At 36.8% G+C, this 19,058-nt stretch overlaps 1 protein-coding gene across 1 annotated transcript; it reads left to right on the top strand.

Moving 5' to 3' along the window:
• Positions 1-11,430: 11,430 nt before the first annotated feature.
• LOC145271060 (uncharacterized) lies at positions 11,431-14,122 on the top strand. Its single transcript, XM_080126606.1, has 3 exons — positions 11,431-11,656; positions 11,895-12,393; positions 12,444-14,122. The coding sequence occupies exon 3, from the start codon at positions 13,538-13,540 to the stop codon at positions 14,015-14,017; it is 480 nt and encodes a 159-aa protein (XP_079982732.1). The 5' UTR covers positions 11,431-11,656; positions 11,895-12,393; positions 12,444-13,537; the 3' UTR covers positions 14,018-14,122.
• Positions 14,123-19,058: the final 4,936 nt, after the last annotated feature.

Here is a 19,058-nt window from a genome sequence, read left to right as displayed (position 1 = left end):
TACCGCGCTGTGATTAACCACCGCACCCATAACAATCCCAATTAAAGAAAAGGGTGCACCTTTTACCATCAAGTAGAGAAAAATCGAGCATAAACCAGCACACGCCCCAGAATTAAATCAATGCTCACTTTGTGATGTGAAAAAATACCACAGCTTACGAGCAATTCATGACCACTAAACAAAAAAAGCTGTTTAAATGTGAGAAGCGAATCCCTGAAAAACTGATAGATAGAAGGAAAGCACTCCTTATAAACTAGGACAGTAAAAAAGACAAAACCTAAATTTAAAAAAATATTATTTTTATAAATAGTTATATTAAATAATTTTCAATGAGATCAGTGCATGTCATTAAAAGAAAAGGCAACAGAAGTTATAGTAGGTAAAAGATCACAAACCTGACTTTATTAACAAGCCTACAACTAGACTTATTAACCCAAATAGACCCGAACTGAATTCAGGCAAAAGTGTGTAGTAGTAAACGGAGCAAAATCAAGACCAGCATGAGTACCGAGCGGGATACCGCAGGGAAGTGTCATTGGCCCAATGTTATTCGTCATCTACATAAATGACCTACCCAAACTCTGCCAAAATGAAATGAAGCTGTTTGCAGATTGACACAAAGTTGTTCACACAGTGACATCCCACGAGCCACAGACAACCTACAGGCTGACCTAGATAACTTGCAGAACTGGTCACAGGACTGGTTGCTCCTTTTTCACACACAGAAATGCAGCATCCTGAAACTAGGGAGCAGGAGATCAGAGGCTAAATACACATTGAAAGACAACTCGCTTCGGGTGATAACACTGGAGAGCATGATCATGTGAAAGACCTAGGCGTCACGGTTGAAAAAGTTGAAAGTAAAATCAAAACAATTTGTAAAGTAAATCGACTCGATTTACCAAATGCAAAAATTGATCGATGGATAACTTCGATTTTCGTCAAAAAAGACAAAAATATTTTTGTTTGCGATGTAAACAATCAATCACTGATCAAAATACAAAAAAATGGTGAAATTAACACTGAATTTACATTTTTTTTCTGTCACAAAAGACAAATTCTCCCAACCTCTCGACTTTTGTTTTATTTCGAAAGAAAACATTGTCGCTTGTGGTCGTCATGGAAACAAAAATTTATTGTTTTTAAAAAGAAAACAAAATTCTCCATTTTTCTTAATTGAAAAAATTTTTTGAAACAAAAACAAATTTTTATTCTTTGTTTGAAAAAAAAAAAAAACGAACAAATTTTTGTTTTTGATGAAAAATTTCAAATGGATTTTTTTTCAAAAAAAATGTGGAAAATTAAACGTTTTTCAAATTGAAACAAATTTGCAACATTTAAGAAATCCATTTCATTTATTTTCATCTCGTATTCATTAAAAAATTTGGTTTTCAAATTATCATCATCGAATTAATTTTTTATTTAAATTTAAAATAATTAATTTGATGGAAAAAAAAGATTTGATTTTAATTTCAACAAAATTGGAAAAATGTTTGTTTGTGCAGATGAAATTTTTTGTTTTCCGAAACAAAATTTGTTTAAATTTGAAGAATAACAAAATTTTTGTTTTTGAAAAACAAATTTGTTTCCGTCGAAAAAAACTGGAATCAAAATTTTTAAAATTTTTTATTAAAAAATAAAAAAATTTTTTTCTTTTTTTTGTTTGCTCGTGTGTTTCTGTGTTTCTCGTCTATTCGTAACTTTGATAAAATTTTGTCTTTTATTAAAAAAAATATTTGAAAATACGTAATTATTTTTTTAACAAATTGTTTTTTTTTGTTTTTTTCTTTTGGTTATCTTTACGACTAGTGTTTCCAATTCACTTCCGGTTGTTTCTTTCATTTTTAGTCGAATTTTTCTCGGTATCTTTTGTTTACTAAATTGTTAGGTGAAAGATATAAGTGTTAGTTTATTATTTATTATGTGTGTGTGTTAGATTTGAGACTTTTTGGAGAAAAGAAACAAAAAAATAAAGACTTTTCAGTACGTAGAAGCAGGAGTCTAGAAATACACTTTTGTTCCAAAGCTTTTCCTTATCTACGTTATTTTTTTTTAATAGTATAGCACAAGTTTGGCACAAGGCTGGGCAGTATACATTGTTAATTAACTAATCACAGAATTGCTCCGTATAGCCCCTCCCAATGACTGCAACTAATTGGCCGATTATCTAAAACCAATCAGGGGCTAGCCAGTGGGATTGTTATGACGATAGCCATTAGTCGGCAATCCCCGTTGGCTGACCAATCAGACACTGATTGTTCAAGGATTCGGCCAATAAATAGAGGATACCCAAAGCGAAAAATCGAGTTGGTTCGTTTTTGTCGCCGCTTAAAGAACCAAATTCGTTGCCACTCCGTTCTACATCATTAACGCTGCCTAACTGCAGTTAAGACTTTCTAAGAAAATTTTATTCCGCCAGTCAACCACAATCACTCTCATTCCGTGGTGTTTTTAAAGATTGTGTTAATAAACGTTGTTATTGTTTATAAAAAGCGCTTTCCGACATTGTCTTTTGTGTGCTTGGCAACTTTTCTTCCCTCCAGAAACAACCCAACCTTCGTCGACTGGACTGTACTCATCTCTTCTTTCTACGGATCTTAAAGCAACGTGAGCGTGGAAGGAAACAGAGAAAGACCAGTAGAAATATGTGGGGATCACGAAACCATCGGCCAACTCGGGTTCGTGAAGATATCGTACCACATACAGGCTGACCTAGATAACTTGCAGAACTGGTCACAAGACTGGTTGCTCCATTTTCACCCACAGAAATGCGTCCTGAAACTAGGGAACAGGAGATCAGAGGCTAAATACACATTGAAAGACAACTCGCTTGGGGTGATAACACTGGAAGAGCATGATCATGTGAAAGACCTAGGCGTCACGGTTGAAAAAGTTGAAAGTAAAATCAAAAAAATTTGCAAAGAAAATCGATTTGATTTACCTTTGGTAAATCAAATCGATTTTCTTTGCAAAAAAAATGATCGATTGATAACTTCGATTTTCGTCAACAAAAACGACGAAAATATTTTTGTTTGCGATGTAAGCAATAAATCATTTTTTTTTCTTTCACAAACGACAACTTCTTCCAACCTCTCGACTTTTCAAAAATTTAATATTTTTAAAAAGAAAATTTTTTTTTCCCCGTTTTTTGAATTGAAAAGTTTTTTTGAAACAAAAACAAATTTTTATTCTTTGTTTGAAAAAAAAAAAAAAAAAAAAAAAAAATTTTGTTTTTGATGAAAATTTAAAATTAATTTATTTTCAAAAAAATGTGAAAAGTTAAACGTTTTTCAAATTGAAACAAATTTGCAACATTTAAGAAATCCATTTTATTTATTTTCATCCCGTATTCGTTTTGTATTTTTTTAATGAAAAAATTTGGTTTTCAAATTATCATAATTCTGAATTAATTTGTTTTGATTTAAATTGTAAAAAAATTAATTCGATGGAAAAAGAAAAAAGATTTTTTTGATTTTAATTTCAACAAAATTAGAAAAATGTTTTTTGTGATGAAAATGAAATTTTTTGTTTTCCGAAACAAAATTTGTTTAAATTTGAAGAAAAAAAACATTGTCCGTCGAAAAACTGGAAAAATTGGAATTAAATTTTTTTTGTATTGAAAAATAAAAATTAAAAATTTTTTTTGTTTTATTTGCTCGTAGGTTTCTGTGTTTCTTGTCTATTCGTAACTTTGATAAAAGTTTGTCTTTTATTAAAAAAATATTTTAAAATCCGTAATTTATTTTGAAAGAACACATTTTTGTCGTTTGTTGTCATCATGGAACCAAAATTTTTTGCTTTTAAAAAGAAAAAAATTTTTTCCGTTTTTTGAATTGAAACATTTTTTTTGAAACAAAAACAAATTTTTATTCTTTGTTTGAAAAAAATGAACAAATTTTTGTTTTTGATTAAAAATTTCAAATGAATTTATTTTCAAAAAACTGGAAAATTAAACGTTTTTCAAATTGAAACAAATTTGCACCCATATCTTTTTAATGAAAAAATTTGGTTTTCAAATTATCATCATCCCAAATTAATTTGTTTTGATTTAGATTTAAAAAATTAATTCGATGGAAAAAAAAAAAAAAAAAAAAGATTTTTTGATTTTAATTTCAACAAACTTGGAAAATTTTTGTGATGAAAATGAAATTTTTTTTTCCGAAACAAAATTTGTTTAAATTTGAGGAAAAAATGTGGAAAATTAAACGTTTTTCAAATTGAAACAAATTTGCACCATTTAAGAAGTCCATTTTATTTATTTTCATCCCGTATTTGTTTTGATATTTTTAATGAAAAAATTTGGTTTACAAATCATCCCGAATTAATTTGTTTTGATTTAAATTTAAATTAATTCGATGGAAAAAAAAATATTTGATTTTAATTTCAACAAAATTGGAAAAATGTTTTTTTGTGATGAAAATGAAATATTTTAGAAAAGGTAGTTTTTATTAATGATCCAGATAAATATAGACAAAGTCCAGTAAGTAATTGACCATATCATACAGTTTTTAACTTTTTATTAATAAAAAATTAATAATCCAGATAAATATAGACATTAAATAATGTCTCTAACTTCTAGTTATATTAAATAATTTTGAACGAGATCAGTGCGTGCCATTAAAAGAAAATGCAACAGAAGGTATGGTACGACCCAATCAAACAGAGATGACGTCATTAGGTAAACAAAGTGTTTTAACCTCTTTTTCAAGTTTCTTAGAAGCCATCAACAAGCGAAGCTGAGCTCCAACAACGTCCATTAGGTATTTTCACATTTCCTAGGGACCATCAACAAACGTGGATTTCAAGTGCAACACCCTCTGCTAAAAGATGAAAGTCCTCTAAGTAATTGACCATAGTTTGATATCTCTATTAATGTACGCAATTATTTAAAATGCAATTTATTTCTCATTTTATCAAAGACTTGTTGCATGAGGGACTGAACAAGAGTTTTCACCGGCTGGAGTTACGCCCCCTTACCGGTGTACTCATGTTTGTCAGATGTAAATAAAGACGCCATTTTTTATAGAAGCTGATCGGTCGTTATGTCTTATTCAATCTATTGACATCCTCGATAATGACACATGGTGGCCGCGAGTGGGATAAAGATATGTCCAAATAAGATGTACAAAAGGATAAGAAGCGGAAAGTTATTTGCAGAAACAGATAAGTAACTTTATTGTTCTTGTTTAAAATTGTAATTCGTACAGACGTCACGTGAAGAAAAAAAAAAAAAATGTCGGAAGGAAGCATGGAAGAAACAAACAGACCAGTGGCTGGCATAAGACCACCAGCGCCCTTATGTATGGAAGATAATTTATCGGCGAACTGGAAGTTGTTTAAACTGAAATGGCATAACTACGCCATTATTACGTGTTTGACGAGACAGTCATTACAATATCAAACGGCACTTTTTCTTCACACGTTGGGAGATGAAAAAGGAAAGTATAGTACAACCTCACCGAAACCATCAACTAGCGATTTCAATTTGAACGCCTTCTGCAAAATCAGGAAAGTCCAGTAAGTAATTGACCATATAATACGGAGTTTTTAAACTTTTTATTAATAAAAGATTAATAATCCCAAAAAATATAGACACTAAATAATGTCTCTAACTTGTAGTTATATTAAATAATTTTCAACGAGATCAGTGCGTGTCATTAAAAGAAAATGCAACAGAAGGTATGGTACGACTCAATCAAACAGATGACGTCATTAGGTGAACAGAGTTTTTTAACCTCTTTTTCAAGTTTCTTAGAAGCCATCAACAAGCGACTTGGAATTCCTCTCCAAACATACAATCTTCCGTGCCCAACTTACAAATACCAAACGTGGCAAATTTTCCATTTACAGGTGAGATTTTAAAGTTCCTCTCATTAATTCCGGTATCAGCAGGTTCTCTTCACTCTCTATATATATATATATGGGGTGTTCAAGGAGTGGTTAATACCTTTGGTAGGGGGCTCGCCATATTCTCTTCGTAGGACAGCCCATCTGCCACTGGATCTTACCTCGCACTCAGCTCTCACCCGTGGCTCCCTGTAGCTGACGCATGCAACAGTGGCCACACCCTGGATACTGGCTTTGGCAAGCTGGCTAAACTAGGTAAGCGTAGCCGATGGGTCACAAATCCTCAGTGAACTAGGATCGGGCTGTGTCAGCCCTACTCCATACAAAGCCTGACTCCCGGCGGAACAAGCGGAAGAGTTCATATGAACAACCAACGGTTGTGAAGGCGGTTGCAGCAAGTGTCGCTGAAGCACCTGGTGCAGGATGTGACACCTAAAGTCATCCTGGTTATCCACTGCACTCTGGCAGTCTCCCGTCGTAACGGTTCTCCGTGCCACTGGATCAAGACTTCCTAGGCCGAGAGAGTGGGACTGCTCCTGTGCACCAGCCTTCTCACTATAAAACCTTCACGCACAGGTCTGTTTTGCAACTCGTCACCGATTACCGATCTGTCTAAGGCACAATCTTCATCCTGCGGCGATGGGCACGTGGCGAAAGCAACAGGTGTAGGTGAACACTGGCAGTTGTAGTCACAAACCTACATGTAAGCGGTTCATGGGCAAGTGGTCGCTCTTTTCCCTGAAAGGCAACAGGAGAGTTCGGCAGCACCTGTGGGCAACTGGGCAGCCTCTTTTGCATAGCACTGCCCACCCTCACAATGAGGGAGGGGGGTAGAAAAGGTACCCTAAACAAATGCTTGCCCTTCTAGTGTCTGGTCAGCTTACCGCGGTTGACGGACTCATCCACATAGCGGTCGAACAACAAAAACAAAAATTATCATCGGGACATGGAATGTTCGAACTTTGTTGGATAGAGCTACTTCCTCAAGACCTGAAAGAAGAACAGCACTCATTGCAAGGGAACTCCAGCGTTACCATATAGATATAGCCGCACTTAGCAAGACCCGGATTGCTGACAAGTGATCTCTGAGAGAAGAGGGAGCTATACCTGATAAAAGTGTGAATGATTCTGGGAACATTTGTGCACCAATATTGAATATCCATCAAGTTTTTTTTACCTCTTTTTCGACGTGAGGGGCTATACCTGATAAAAAGAGGGATGAACCTGAGAACATTCGTGCAACAATTATGAAGCGAATATTCATTCTATTCCTATACAATTTCAATCTGCCATTGCAAAGATTCGCAATGAAAAGTGCGTTAGTGTTACATGATAAGGGCTGTCCCCTTTTCATGTAAGTATAAAAATAGAGAGATTTAGTTAAAATGAAAATGAAATAGAATAGACGAAATTCGAACCTCATAATTAAGGTTTAGAAATAGATTACGAGAGAGAATTAGCAAATGGAATGTGAAAACAAACCATAGTTTAGCTTAGAGATGAAATAGTTTCAAGAAAAGAATGTGCGTTGTCAATTCTGTTATGAAAAATTCAATTGAGGAATGCAACTACAAGATAATTTAATAAACATATTTTTATCATATTAGAAAAATAGGTTACTGGGAATATAGGTTAAAATTCCTTTTGTAAACAAAGGAAAAAGTTTTGAACACGCATTTCCAGAACACGTGAAAGAAGACACATGTTTTAACATGTGTATGACATCATGGAAAATGGGAAGTTCTAGATATAGTTAGAAACTGTGAGGAACTGGAGGGAAGAGACGGAGAGAGAGTTTGAGGACGACAGACGATAGTCTGCAGTTGAGATTCGAACGTCTAGAAGCGAGACGGTCACTTTTGCAACTTGATATGTGAAGATTTGAATTCTTGATGATGAAAACCACGAACGGTCGGGAGAAGAAATAAACCCATCATGTGTTTTTATAAACGTCGTCTTTGTGTTGTAATTCTACCAAACAGGTAAAGTGGAAATTGTCATTATATGTCTTGTATATCATGTGTTTTAAAATGTCTTTACATACACATCTTACATACACAATATGAACACTAAGACTGTCTGAACACTGTTTCCTCACTCAAAGAGCTTCTAATCTCATAACACAAACATATCTCTCTACAACATCTCTCTCTAAGACTCTCTAAGCATTCCTCTTAATAATACTCCCCACTAAGACTCTCTTAATAAGACCTTTCTGTAGCAAACACGATTTGGTGCCGTGACCAGGAACAATATGTAACTAATTGGCTTTTTAAATGAAGAGTTTTCAGTAGATAGAAGCAGGAGTCAAGAAATATAGTTTTGTTGCAAAAGTTTTTTCTTCCAGTTTTTTTCTCGAGAAAAATAAAAGGTAGAGATGAGATATCATTTTAAAGACAATATCTATTAAAAATCGGAAACAATGTTTTTTTTCTCATGTTTGATTTCGTCAGGTGAAAAAACAGAAAAGGCATCCAACAGAGGATGGCGAGTCATTCTCATGTAAGAAACTTTGCATTAGAGAAAATCCTGTAAGTAATTGTACAGTTTTTAAAATTCCATTTTCTTTTTAGTGAAGAATTTTTGAGATGTTTTTTCATATATATATATATATATACAGTGGGGAAAATAAGTGTTGGACACATCCCATTATTCTTTATTTAACACATTTTTAATGCAGCGCATAACGCGAAAATTTAACAAGAAATAGTTACTCATTTAACAATAACAAATAACTTTAAAAATTGGAACATTTTAATGCATAACAAAAATTATATAATAAAAACGAGAATAGCCTGGAAAAAAAGTGTTGGACACATTGTTTTAAATTATATTATTATTTTTTATAAATAATGCTGGAAAGAAAAAGTCAAGGGAAGTAATTCACTTCCGGAAGGTACAAGCGGAAGTTAAATAGTTCTCTTTTCTTTCAGCACAACCATACTCTACGTCGTTGGAAAGTATTGGAACACGTTAGTCACCAGTAAGCCATCACGCGTGAAGGTTCTCATGATGAGTAAACGTAAAGAACTCTCTCAAGTCGTCCGTGATAAGATTATTGCCGAGCACAAGAATGGAATTGGTTATCGGCGTATATCTGCTCAATTCAAAATCCCTGTAAGCACCATAGGAAACCTTATTAGGAAATGGAAGGTGCATGACTCAACCGTGAACCATCCACGCACCGGAGCTCCTCGCAAGATGTCGGATCGAGCAGTAAGGAAGATTGTACGAAAAGTTCAGCAGCAACCGAGAACAACACGAGGCGAACTTCAGAAAGATTTGGAAAAAGCAGGGATAGTAGTAACGAAACCAACGATTAGTAATGTACTCCGACGCAACGGTCTTAAATCGCGTACACCTCGAAAGACACCATTACTAAAAAAATGTCATGTTAATGCTCGTCTGGAGTTTGCAAGAGACCACTTATTGAAAACAGATGATTACTGGAAGAATGTGATCTGGTCCGATGAGACGAAAATTGAACTTTTCGACATTAACTCTGCACGTCGAGTATGGAGAAGAGATGGCACAGCGCACGATCCCAAGAACACCCTCCTCACTGTAAAGTTTGGTGGTGGAAATGTCATTCTCTGGGGATGCTTCTCTTCAAATGGTACTGGACCACTTCATATTATAGATGGAAAGATGAATTCAGCCAAATATCGGGAAATTCTTGAAAATAATCTCTTGCCTGCTTCCAATGCGTTAGGTATGCGACAGGGATGGATCTTTCAACAAAATAATGATCCCAAACATACTGCTAAAATAACCTCCGATTGGTTCGTACAGAACAAAATAGATGTTCTTAAGTGGCCCAGTCAGTCCCCAAACTTAAATCCTATAGAAAATCTATGGAGAGAGCTCAAAATCATGGTCCACCAGCGAGATCCACGTAATATTCAGGATTTGAAGAAAGTATGTGTTGAAGAGTGGGTCAAAATCTCGCCTGAACGTTGTCACAAATTAGTTTCGTCGTATAGAAAACGTCTCAAAGCTGTAATAGCCAATAAGGGGTTTTTAACTAAATATTAGATGAAATTGTGTTAGTGTGTCCAACACTTTTTTTCCAGGCTATTCTCGTTTTTATTATATAATTTTTGGTTATGCATTAAAAGGTTCCAATTTCTAAAGTTATTTGTTATTTTTAAATGAGTAGCTATTTCTTGTTAAATTTTCGCGTCATTTGCTGCATTAGAAATGTGTTAAATAAAGAATAATGGGATGTGTCCAACACTTATTTTCCCCACTGTATATATATATATATATATATATATATATATGCTTTTTCTAACTTCTAATAATTAAGTGATCTATATACAAATTGTCTCCCTTGAATATATATATGTATTTCAATTAAAAAATAACTTCTAATAATTATGTGATCTATATATTTACCAATGATGCTTGCATGTGCTCCATAGTTTAATATAGCTGTGTAGTAAATTTAAAAATTGCTTTGTTTAATTATGCAAGACGATTTTACTTTAAGAGTGCTCAATGCATTTATAGAGCTTTGTAGTAAGATTTGGAAACATTTTTGCAATTATTTTAGACAAATTTACTTCCAGAGTGCTCAATATATTAGTAGGGCTAAATAAAACATTTGAGAAACAGATATGGCATTTCAACTGCATAAATTTATTTTGACAGAGTTCAATACATTAGTAGAGCTAAATATAGACTTTCAAAAAAACATGTATGGCAATTCAGCTACACGAATATACTTAAGAGTGCTCAATACATTAGTAGACGAAAGCATAAAATTCAGAAAACATGAGGAGCTCTGCAGTATGTTTTGAAAACCTAAATGTCAATACGTAAGTATAGATATACTGTAAGTTTTTAAAATATATATATATATATATATATATATATTTCTTCAGACCTGAAATTGGCAGAATCAGAAAGAGAATTCTTGAAAGAATTAATAAACAAATTAAAAATAGATTCAACCTAACCCAGTGGATTAACACCGAGGATGCTATTAATTCGTTCAAAAGGATAGCTAACAAGAATAATGCTGCATTCATCCAATTCGACATAATTAACTACAACCCTTCTATTTCCAAACACCTTTTTGACATTGTCTTGGATTTTGCTCCTACATTCTCCGATATTCAACCATTCGAAACTGACATCATTATGAAATGCCGTAAAACTGTCCTACTAAGCCAAGACTCTCAATGGACTAAAAAAGACCAACCCACCCCCTTCGACCTTGCAATGGGTGCCCTTGATTCAGCGGAGACCACTGACTTTTAAGGTGCACATACATTGTTTAACTGTCTTTTGCACACAAATATACATATATATATTTGGGCAAATTTGTATTTACATAGACTCGAGTATATATATATGTCATCACTATTAAAAACAGATATATCTAAAACACATAACTTTCACAGATGTAGGAGATTTATAGATGACCTTATATGTATAAACGATAATGATGAATTCGAAAAAAATAAACATCTTATATATCCAAATGAATTAAAATTGACTTGTGAACATAGAGGACAACAGGCTACATTTCTGGACTTAGATATAAAAATTGAGGATGGGATTTTTCTTTATAAAATATTTTTTTTTTTTTAATATGGTTGTATGTATGTGTATGCCTGTGTGTGCGCAATGCACACAGGGTGATGTGACGCGCAAGTGTGTTAGCGTCTTGGCCTACTCACCATCTTGCTCTCAGCAACCACCACTGGCTAGCCTTGCGCTAAACGAGAAGCCGAGTGCGTAAGTCTTCTCCTGTCAGTACACAGCCTCTCCATCATCAAGACCTCTGCTGTGCCTCCTTGTGGTCACACACGGTAACTGGTTGTCATGCGACTCCAGGCTGAATCAGTAGAGGATCTCGGAACAGTAGGGAGTCCCAGAGGGAATGTGCTACGGCCCACCGACGTGTGGACATGCCCTGACACATTACCAATCCCTATCCCAGCCATGGGTCAAATGGCCTCACTGCCTTGTGAGAGCCATGGAAATGGATAAGGCTAGGGGAGCAACCCCGACAGAAACGACGAAGTGGAGCCCCTTAGGCGGTTGGATGGCATACTTGCCTCCCTGCGGCAGCTGCTGCACCCTTGTTCGTCCCCTACCATCTTGACTATGTCTTGCCGTTGGAATTGGGCGGGCCAGGACGAGAGAGTGAGGCCAATGCAGCGCAAGTCCCCTCACTATAATCCAAATCCAGCGCAAGTCAGGGTATCAAACATTGCGTCAACACCAAGCCCTGTGGCAATGGGCGAGCGGCAAAGCAGCAGGTGTGGAAATCACTGGGAGCTGTAGCTGCAAACCTGCACACAGGCGGCCCAGAAACTGGTCGTACTCCACTCGACCGAAACAGCGAGGGGGTGCAGGCAACTGGCTGGCCAACCGAGCTGCCCTTTTCAGGATCACCCTGCTCGCCTCCATGGCATGAGGACGGGATGATAAAAGGAGCCCTAAACATAGCTGCTTAACCATCTCCTCTGGCCAGCATACCGCGGCTGGCGGGGTTTCCCTCACAGCGGTCGAGACATGAGAAAGAAAGGGTTCGTGCTTACCTTAGCATCATGGAATGTTCATACTTTGCTCGACAACACCAGAGCTGACCAATCAGAGAGAAGAACTATATGGCAAGGGAGCTTGCCCGCTATAAGGTAGACATCGCAGCCCTCAGTGAGACTTGCCTCTCAGACAAGGGTCAACTGACAGAGTCAGGTGGCGGCTACACCTTTTTCTGGAGTGGACGCAGCAGCGAGTAGCGCAGAGAGGCTGGCGTGGGCTTTGCCATCAAGAATGAGCACGTGAGGAAGCTGGTCAGCATCCCGGACGGCATCAATGACCGGCTGATGAAGATACATCTCCCGCTCAGCAAGGGAAGAACCGCCACACTGATCAGCGTCTACGCACCAACCATGACTAACCCCAAAGATAGCAAGGACCAGTTCTATGAAGATCTGGAAAGCCTCACCTCCGCTGCTCCGCAGAGAGAGAAGCTAATCGTCCTCGCCGACTTCAATACCCGCGTTGGCACTGACCATTCCAATTGGGACCGGGTCACTGGCCACCATGGAGTGGGGCAAGTGCAATAGCAATGGCCTACGGCTGCTCAGCCTCTACGCTGCACACGATCTTTCCATCACCAACACCATGTTCTGCGTAGCAAGACGTTGTGGATGCACCCACGCTCCCAGCACTGGCATTTGATCAACTACGTCATCATCAGGGCAAGGGACAGGAGAGATGTAAGGTTGACCAACGTTGTGTGTGGTGCCGACTGCTGGACAGACCACCGCCTGATCATATCCAAAATGTGCCTCTACATCCAACCCAAGAGGCAGGCTCAGGGCCAGAAAGTCAAAAGCGCCTTGACGTGGAGAAACTGAAAAGTCCAGATGTCATCCATGAGCTACAGGACGCAATCAACGACAAGCTATCTGTCCCCCTTACCATCTCGGACACTATTGAAGATCAGTGGGCACACCTCAGAGACTCCACCTACTCCATCGCTCTCGAAATCATTGCACCCAAGAAAAAGAAGCACCAGGACTGGTTTGATGAAAATGACTCTGAGATTCAACCCCTCTTGGAGGAGAAACACCAACTTCTCCGTGCACATCAGAGTGAACCCAAGTGCTTCGCAAAGAAAGCTGCCTTCATCAACATCCGCAGCAAGGTGTAGGCCAGACTCCACTCCATGCAGGATGCCTGGCTCAGCGCCAAAGCAGATGAGATCCAGGAGCATGCCGATAGCCATGATATGAGGAAGTTTTACGATGCGCTGAGGGCTGTCTACGGTCCCCAGTCCTCTAGCTCCTCCCCCCTGCTTAGCTCCGATGGAACAACTCTCTTGAATGACAAAAAGCAGATCCTCGATAGATGGGCAGAGCACTTTAACAGTGTGCTAAACCGGCCATCTTCCATCAACGATGATCCCATCGACCGACTACGCCAGGAGCCTATCAACGAGGAGCTCGACATCCCACCCTCGTCAGAGGAAGTAAGCAAAGCCATCAAGCAACTTTCCTTTGGGAAGGCCCCTGACCCCGACTCAATTCCAACAGAAGTATACAAATCTGGTGGACCTACACTGCTTGTAAGACTGACAGAACTCTTCCAATCCATGTGGGAGAGTGAAGAACTACCCCAAGATTTTCGTGATGCTAGCCTACTGTAAAAACGACAGTTACGGAGAATCTAGTCAAGGAACCATAGTTCTCCAACAGAGTTGCCCGAAGACCAGGAAGCCCAAATGCCCTCTTCCTCCTCGTTCGAGGCAGGCAAAAGAAAACACCGAGAGACAGAGGAAGAGGTCACTGCTCTTATCGCCAAAAATTAAGGAAAGAGAAAGTTGAAAAAGACCAAATAGAACGGCTTCTGAAATAGACCCCTCCCCCTAACTTTCCCATTTTAAGAATGGCTTCCGGAATAGACACCCCCAACCTTCCCATGTTAAGAACGGCTTCTGGAATAGAGCCACCCCCCCCTAACATTCCCATTTTAAAAACGGCTTCTGGAATAGACACCCCCAACCTTCCCATTTTAAGAACGGCTACTGGAATAGACACCCCGAACCTTCCCATTTTAAGAATGGCTTCCGGAATAGACAGTCCCAATGTCCCCATGTTAAGAACGGCTTTCGGAATAGACCCCCCTCAACCTTTCAGCATACCAGAAAACCTATAACAGTTCATGAACGGTGAGTTTGACGTTGGGCGCATGCGCATTTTAAAAATAAAAAATTTAAATTTCCGTTCCATTTTTTAAACAACCCCAAAACAGATCGCTATCAACAAGTTTTACAGAAATAAAAAAAACGACGCACACCAAACTGGATTGACTTTTTCTCATTTTCTCTCTACAACAACAGACTTTCCTTCTCACCAGTAAACAGCGAGAGACGAACACGGACATGAACACGTGTTGTACCCTTTTCTTTCATGTGTTTCTTCACAAAATAAATTCCTGTTCGTTTAATTCAAATAAACCAATAAGTCTCCTGTGTGTTATGAGTAAGTTGCTGGAATCCATATTAAATAGAGAAATAGTCAACCACCTCAGCAGAAACAACCTTCTTAGTGACACACAATATGGTTTCCGCTCCGCAAGATCTACCGCACATCCACGTGTATACACACACACGCTAACGCATGCACATGTACGCACATGAAAAGGAAAGGAAAAGGAAAGAGAGAGTCGAAAAAGACCAAATAGAAGACCAGGGAGGAGTCAATCAGCCCCTCACGCAAAGAAGCCACACCCATCGACCAGCCAGAAGTTCAACTGCCAAAGGATCCTCTGCCCCCAAACAGGCCGAGCCAAGCACACAATTACATCAGGATTTTTATTAAAGGATCTTAAAGAGGATTTTGATAATAATCCGGAAATATTTTAATTATACTGTTTGAGATATATATATATATATGTTTGAGATATATATATATATTTATATGTATAGGCCTGCAACCTCGATAAAAAAATTCCATCCCCATGTGAGTTTTAAAAACAATTTTTTGACTGTAATTAATTGATTTTAATTGTCTCCGAAGAGAACGGTAAATAATGAAAATTCGGTATGTTATAATTAAAACAACCGTTTGCCCTTTTACCCTTCGAAACAGCTGTCAGACTAAGAAAAAATATATAATAACATGTCATAAAAAATAATAAAAACAAAAATTGTGTACTACTAAAAAAAAGGTGTTGTTTTTTCTGATTGTATAAATTATATTGCTCTGAATTCTCATTGAGCTAAACCGAGGTTAATATTGGTACAATAATCAATATAATACCATTTAAAAGGTATTAAAATTGATTGTTAAAAAAATCCACATATAAATCTGCTCCAAAAGTTTGAGCTGCTAAATAAAAACCTGTAAATTGACCAAAATGTTCCCAAAGGAAGAAATACCATTCTCCCCGAAGATATATATATATATATATATATATATTAGGGTAGGTCGATTTTGGAACTTTAAATAGGTCAATAGATGGAAAGTTGTGAAATAACACCCTAAATCACCTGACAAAATATTTTTTTTCCAAAATGTTGTATTTTTTTGCAAAATTGAATTTAAAGACATCAATATTTGCAATCTTAGTCATAATTTAAATCCGAGGTTAAACTAGAGTAAAATAATAAAATCTATTATAGAATTTATTTTTTAAAGTTTATTATCTATTTTCATATTAATTTAAATCAATCAGCCCCTCACGCAAAACAGCCACACCCATCGACCATTATTATAATTGTTGTAAAATACTTTATTTGCATTAAATTAGTTTTCATTTAAAAACAAAGTTTAATTATATAATATTTATTTGTTTATTAAAAGCTCAAAAAATTATATTGAGAAATAGAATATTGTTTTATGACCAAAAATTATAAGGGGGTCCACCAAGAAAAAAAAGAAGGGAAAAGGGGTCCATGGGTCAAAAAAGGTTGCGAACCGCTGCGTTAGAAGATGCTCATATCTCAGCTATAGTAAGACTGGGGGAAAAAATAACATTAAAACCCCAGCACTTGCATACGTGCACAGCTCGTGCGGGTATTAAAAACGGTCAAGAGAATAGTGATAAAAATTATTTATTTATTTTTTAAAGTTTATTATCTATTTTCATATTAATTTAAATAAAATGACCAAAAACAAAAATAAAATATATTAAAATATATAGTTTCAAATACAAATGACGACTTAGTAAAAGAGGTTTTATTTATTGGATATTTTTTCGACTTTCACCGGTAGTATTTATCTGCCCCTTGTTAACATTTTTTAACCTTCGAATTCACACAAATTAATTTAAGAAATTAAACATACTATTAAAATAGTTCATTTAACAAATTAAACATACTATTAAAATAATTTAACAAATTAAACACAACTATTAAAATATTTAAACTTTTTATAATTATTGTCATTTATTTATATTTCAAAATTCAGTGTTTTTTACTGGTTTACTGCATTGATTGGTTGATATGTATGTGTACATGTAGCAGTTATCTGCTCCTTTCCAGCGATAACTGCACCAACCAGCCGGTAGGTGTTGCAAAAAGTGACCTGCTTATCTGCCCTTGGGGGAGATATAAAAGGGGATGCCCGGATAATTCTCTCTCTCTCTCGCTCCTTCTGGGAATCAGCCTCGCAACAAACCGCTGAGACAACGCGCCCGCCGGTCAACATCAACCCGGTAAGAGTTTTAGAAAATGAACACCTTTCCAGTCTTTTCTTTCAAGAGACATTAGCTCTACCGTCAGGCACACATACGTACGCGGACTGAATTCCACACAGCATCAACATCATCTATTCAAGATCATGTTTCTCCAAGTACATCTCTAAGTCACTCATCTTCTCCAAGTGATGAAGCAGATTACATACAGCCAGATAGTCCTCTCAAAGTGCCCTATAACCTTACAAAAATTCCAAGGTTTGCTCTTGAATTAGTCAGGGGTGATATATCCTCTAATCTTGGAGCCAGTCTTGGCAAAGCCCTGCTCTTGGATTTGAGGGCCATGGGCCTTCTTATACCTAATATAGATATAAAGAATATCTATATGGATAAATGTAATAAATTCAATGTTCAAGCAGGGATGCAACTAATAACATCTCTGCACAGGAAGAAAATCCTATAAGTAATTGACCATATCATCACTTGTATTTATTTTGCCAATTTATGAGGGAGTTATTGTCAGTGGATTTTGTTTTGTATTTTTTAATGTATCTTTTTCACATTGGTTGAATCAAAACTAATTGAAATGTTTTTTTTTAAATTAGCAAAAAAAATCGATTCAATTTTCCAAAAGCAAAAAAAAATATCGAAATATAAGTCATAAAGGCTTGAATTCCTGACCATCATCAATCATCCAGCTGGTTGGTTGGTTGTTTTTGTTTTACGGCATATCAACCCTTTTCGGGTTATTTAATGCTGAATCCAAAGATTATGAAGAAATTTTTTTTTAATAGAGTATATTTGTTGTTATCACGTCGGTTTCTATTTAACCCATAGTTGGGACCCTAACAGGTACTACCACTCTGGGTCTGAGTGGACCTGGGAGCAACGGTAATTAAAGGGTGGCTCCACACTCCCCAAAGCCCACAAGCTGGGGCCACACCACTGGATATAGTTTAAGGTCATATCCAGGACCCCCATTGAGGGACTTTTACCCTCTGCAGGGGGGGGGGGGTAGTCGGCATATTCTAATGCCCCACCAACAGGGCCGGTATTATGAAGGGAGTTGAGTAGCAAGATGTCACCAGCTGGTATAAATAAATAATCATCTAATATTTCTAAACTGCCGTCATTCCAAAAATCATCTTCGTCTGTCATTATTCCAAAAATCATCTTCGTCTGTCGTCATTCCAAAAATCATCTTCGTCTGTCGTCATTCCAAAAATCATCTTCGTCTGTCGTCATTCCAAAAATCATCTTCGTCTGTCGTCATTCCAAAAATCATCTTCGTCTGTCGTCATTCCAAAAATCATCTTCGTCTGTCGTCATTCCAAAAATCATCTTCGTCTGTCGTCATTCCAAAAATCATCTTCGTCTGTCGTCATTCCAAAAATCATCTTCGTCTGTCGTCATTCCAAAAATCATCTTCGTCTGTCGTCATTCCAAAAATCATCTTCGTCTGTCGTCATTCCAAAAATCATCTTCGTCTGTCGTCATTCCAAAAATCATCTTCGTCTGTCGTCATTCCAAAAACCACCTTTGTCTGTCGTCATTCCAAAAATCATCTTCGTCTGTCGTCATTCCAAAAATCATCTTCGTCTGTCGTCATTCCAAAAATCATCTTCGTCTGTCGTCATTCCAAAAATCTTCGTCTGTCGTCATTCCAGCAAAAGGAAAAGGCGTCTTATCTATCATCTTGTAAACAAACTTTTTATATTGTTATTGTCGGTGGATTTTTTTTTTAGTATTTTTCAATGTCTGTTTTCAACGTTGGTTGAATCAAAACTAGGCAATTAAAATTTTTCAAAAATTTCAAAAGAAAATCGATTCAACTGTCAACAAACCCAGGTGCAAAGTGTTCAAACGCATTAATACTAGCGACACATTTACACCCCCAGGCACAAACACTCAATTTAAACTCCCTCCGCTCACCTGTGATTGTCCCAATGTAGTTTACGTAATATCTTGCACCAGATGCACAAAGAGTAATTACGTGGGGCAAACAGGCCGAGAGTTTCGCTTACAATTCAACAACCACAAACAAACAATTA

This window comes from Euprymna scolopes, chromosome 46 (assembly GCF_053919585.1).
Source record: "Euprymna scolopes isolate OS-2025 chromosome 46, ASM5391958v1, whole genome shotgun sequence".
In the NCBI taxonomy this organism is placed as follows: Eukaryota; Metazoa; Mollusca; class Cephalopoda; order Sepiida; family Sepiolidae; genus Euprymna; species Euprymna scolopes.
The sequence above is the reverse complement of the archived record's forward strand: the minus strand, read 5'-3'. Positions and strand labels throughout refer to the sequence as shown.

What these genes read in the sequence shown, in the direction of transcription:
- LOC145271060 (XM_080126606.1), top strand. Translation starts at nt 13,538, where the DNA reads ATGCAGGATGCCTGGCTCAGCGCCAAAGCAGATGAGATCCAGGAGCAT.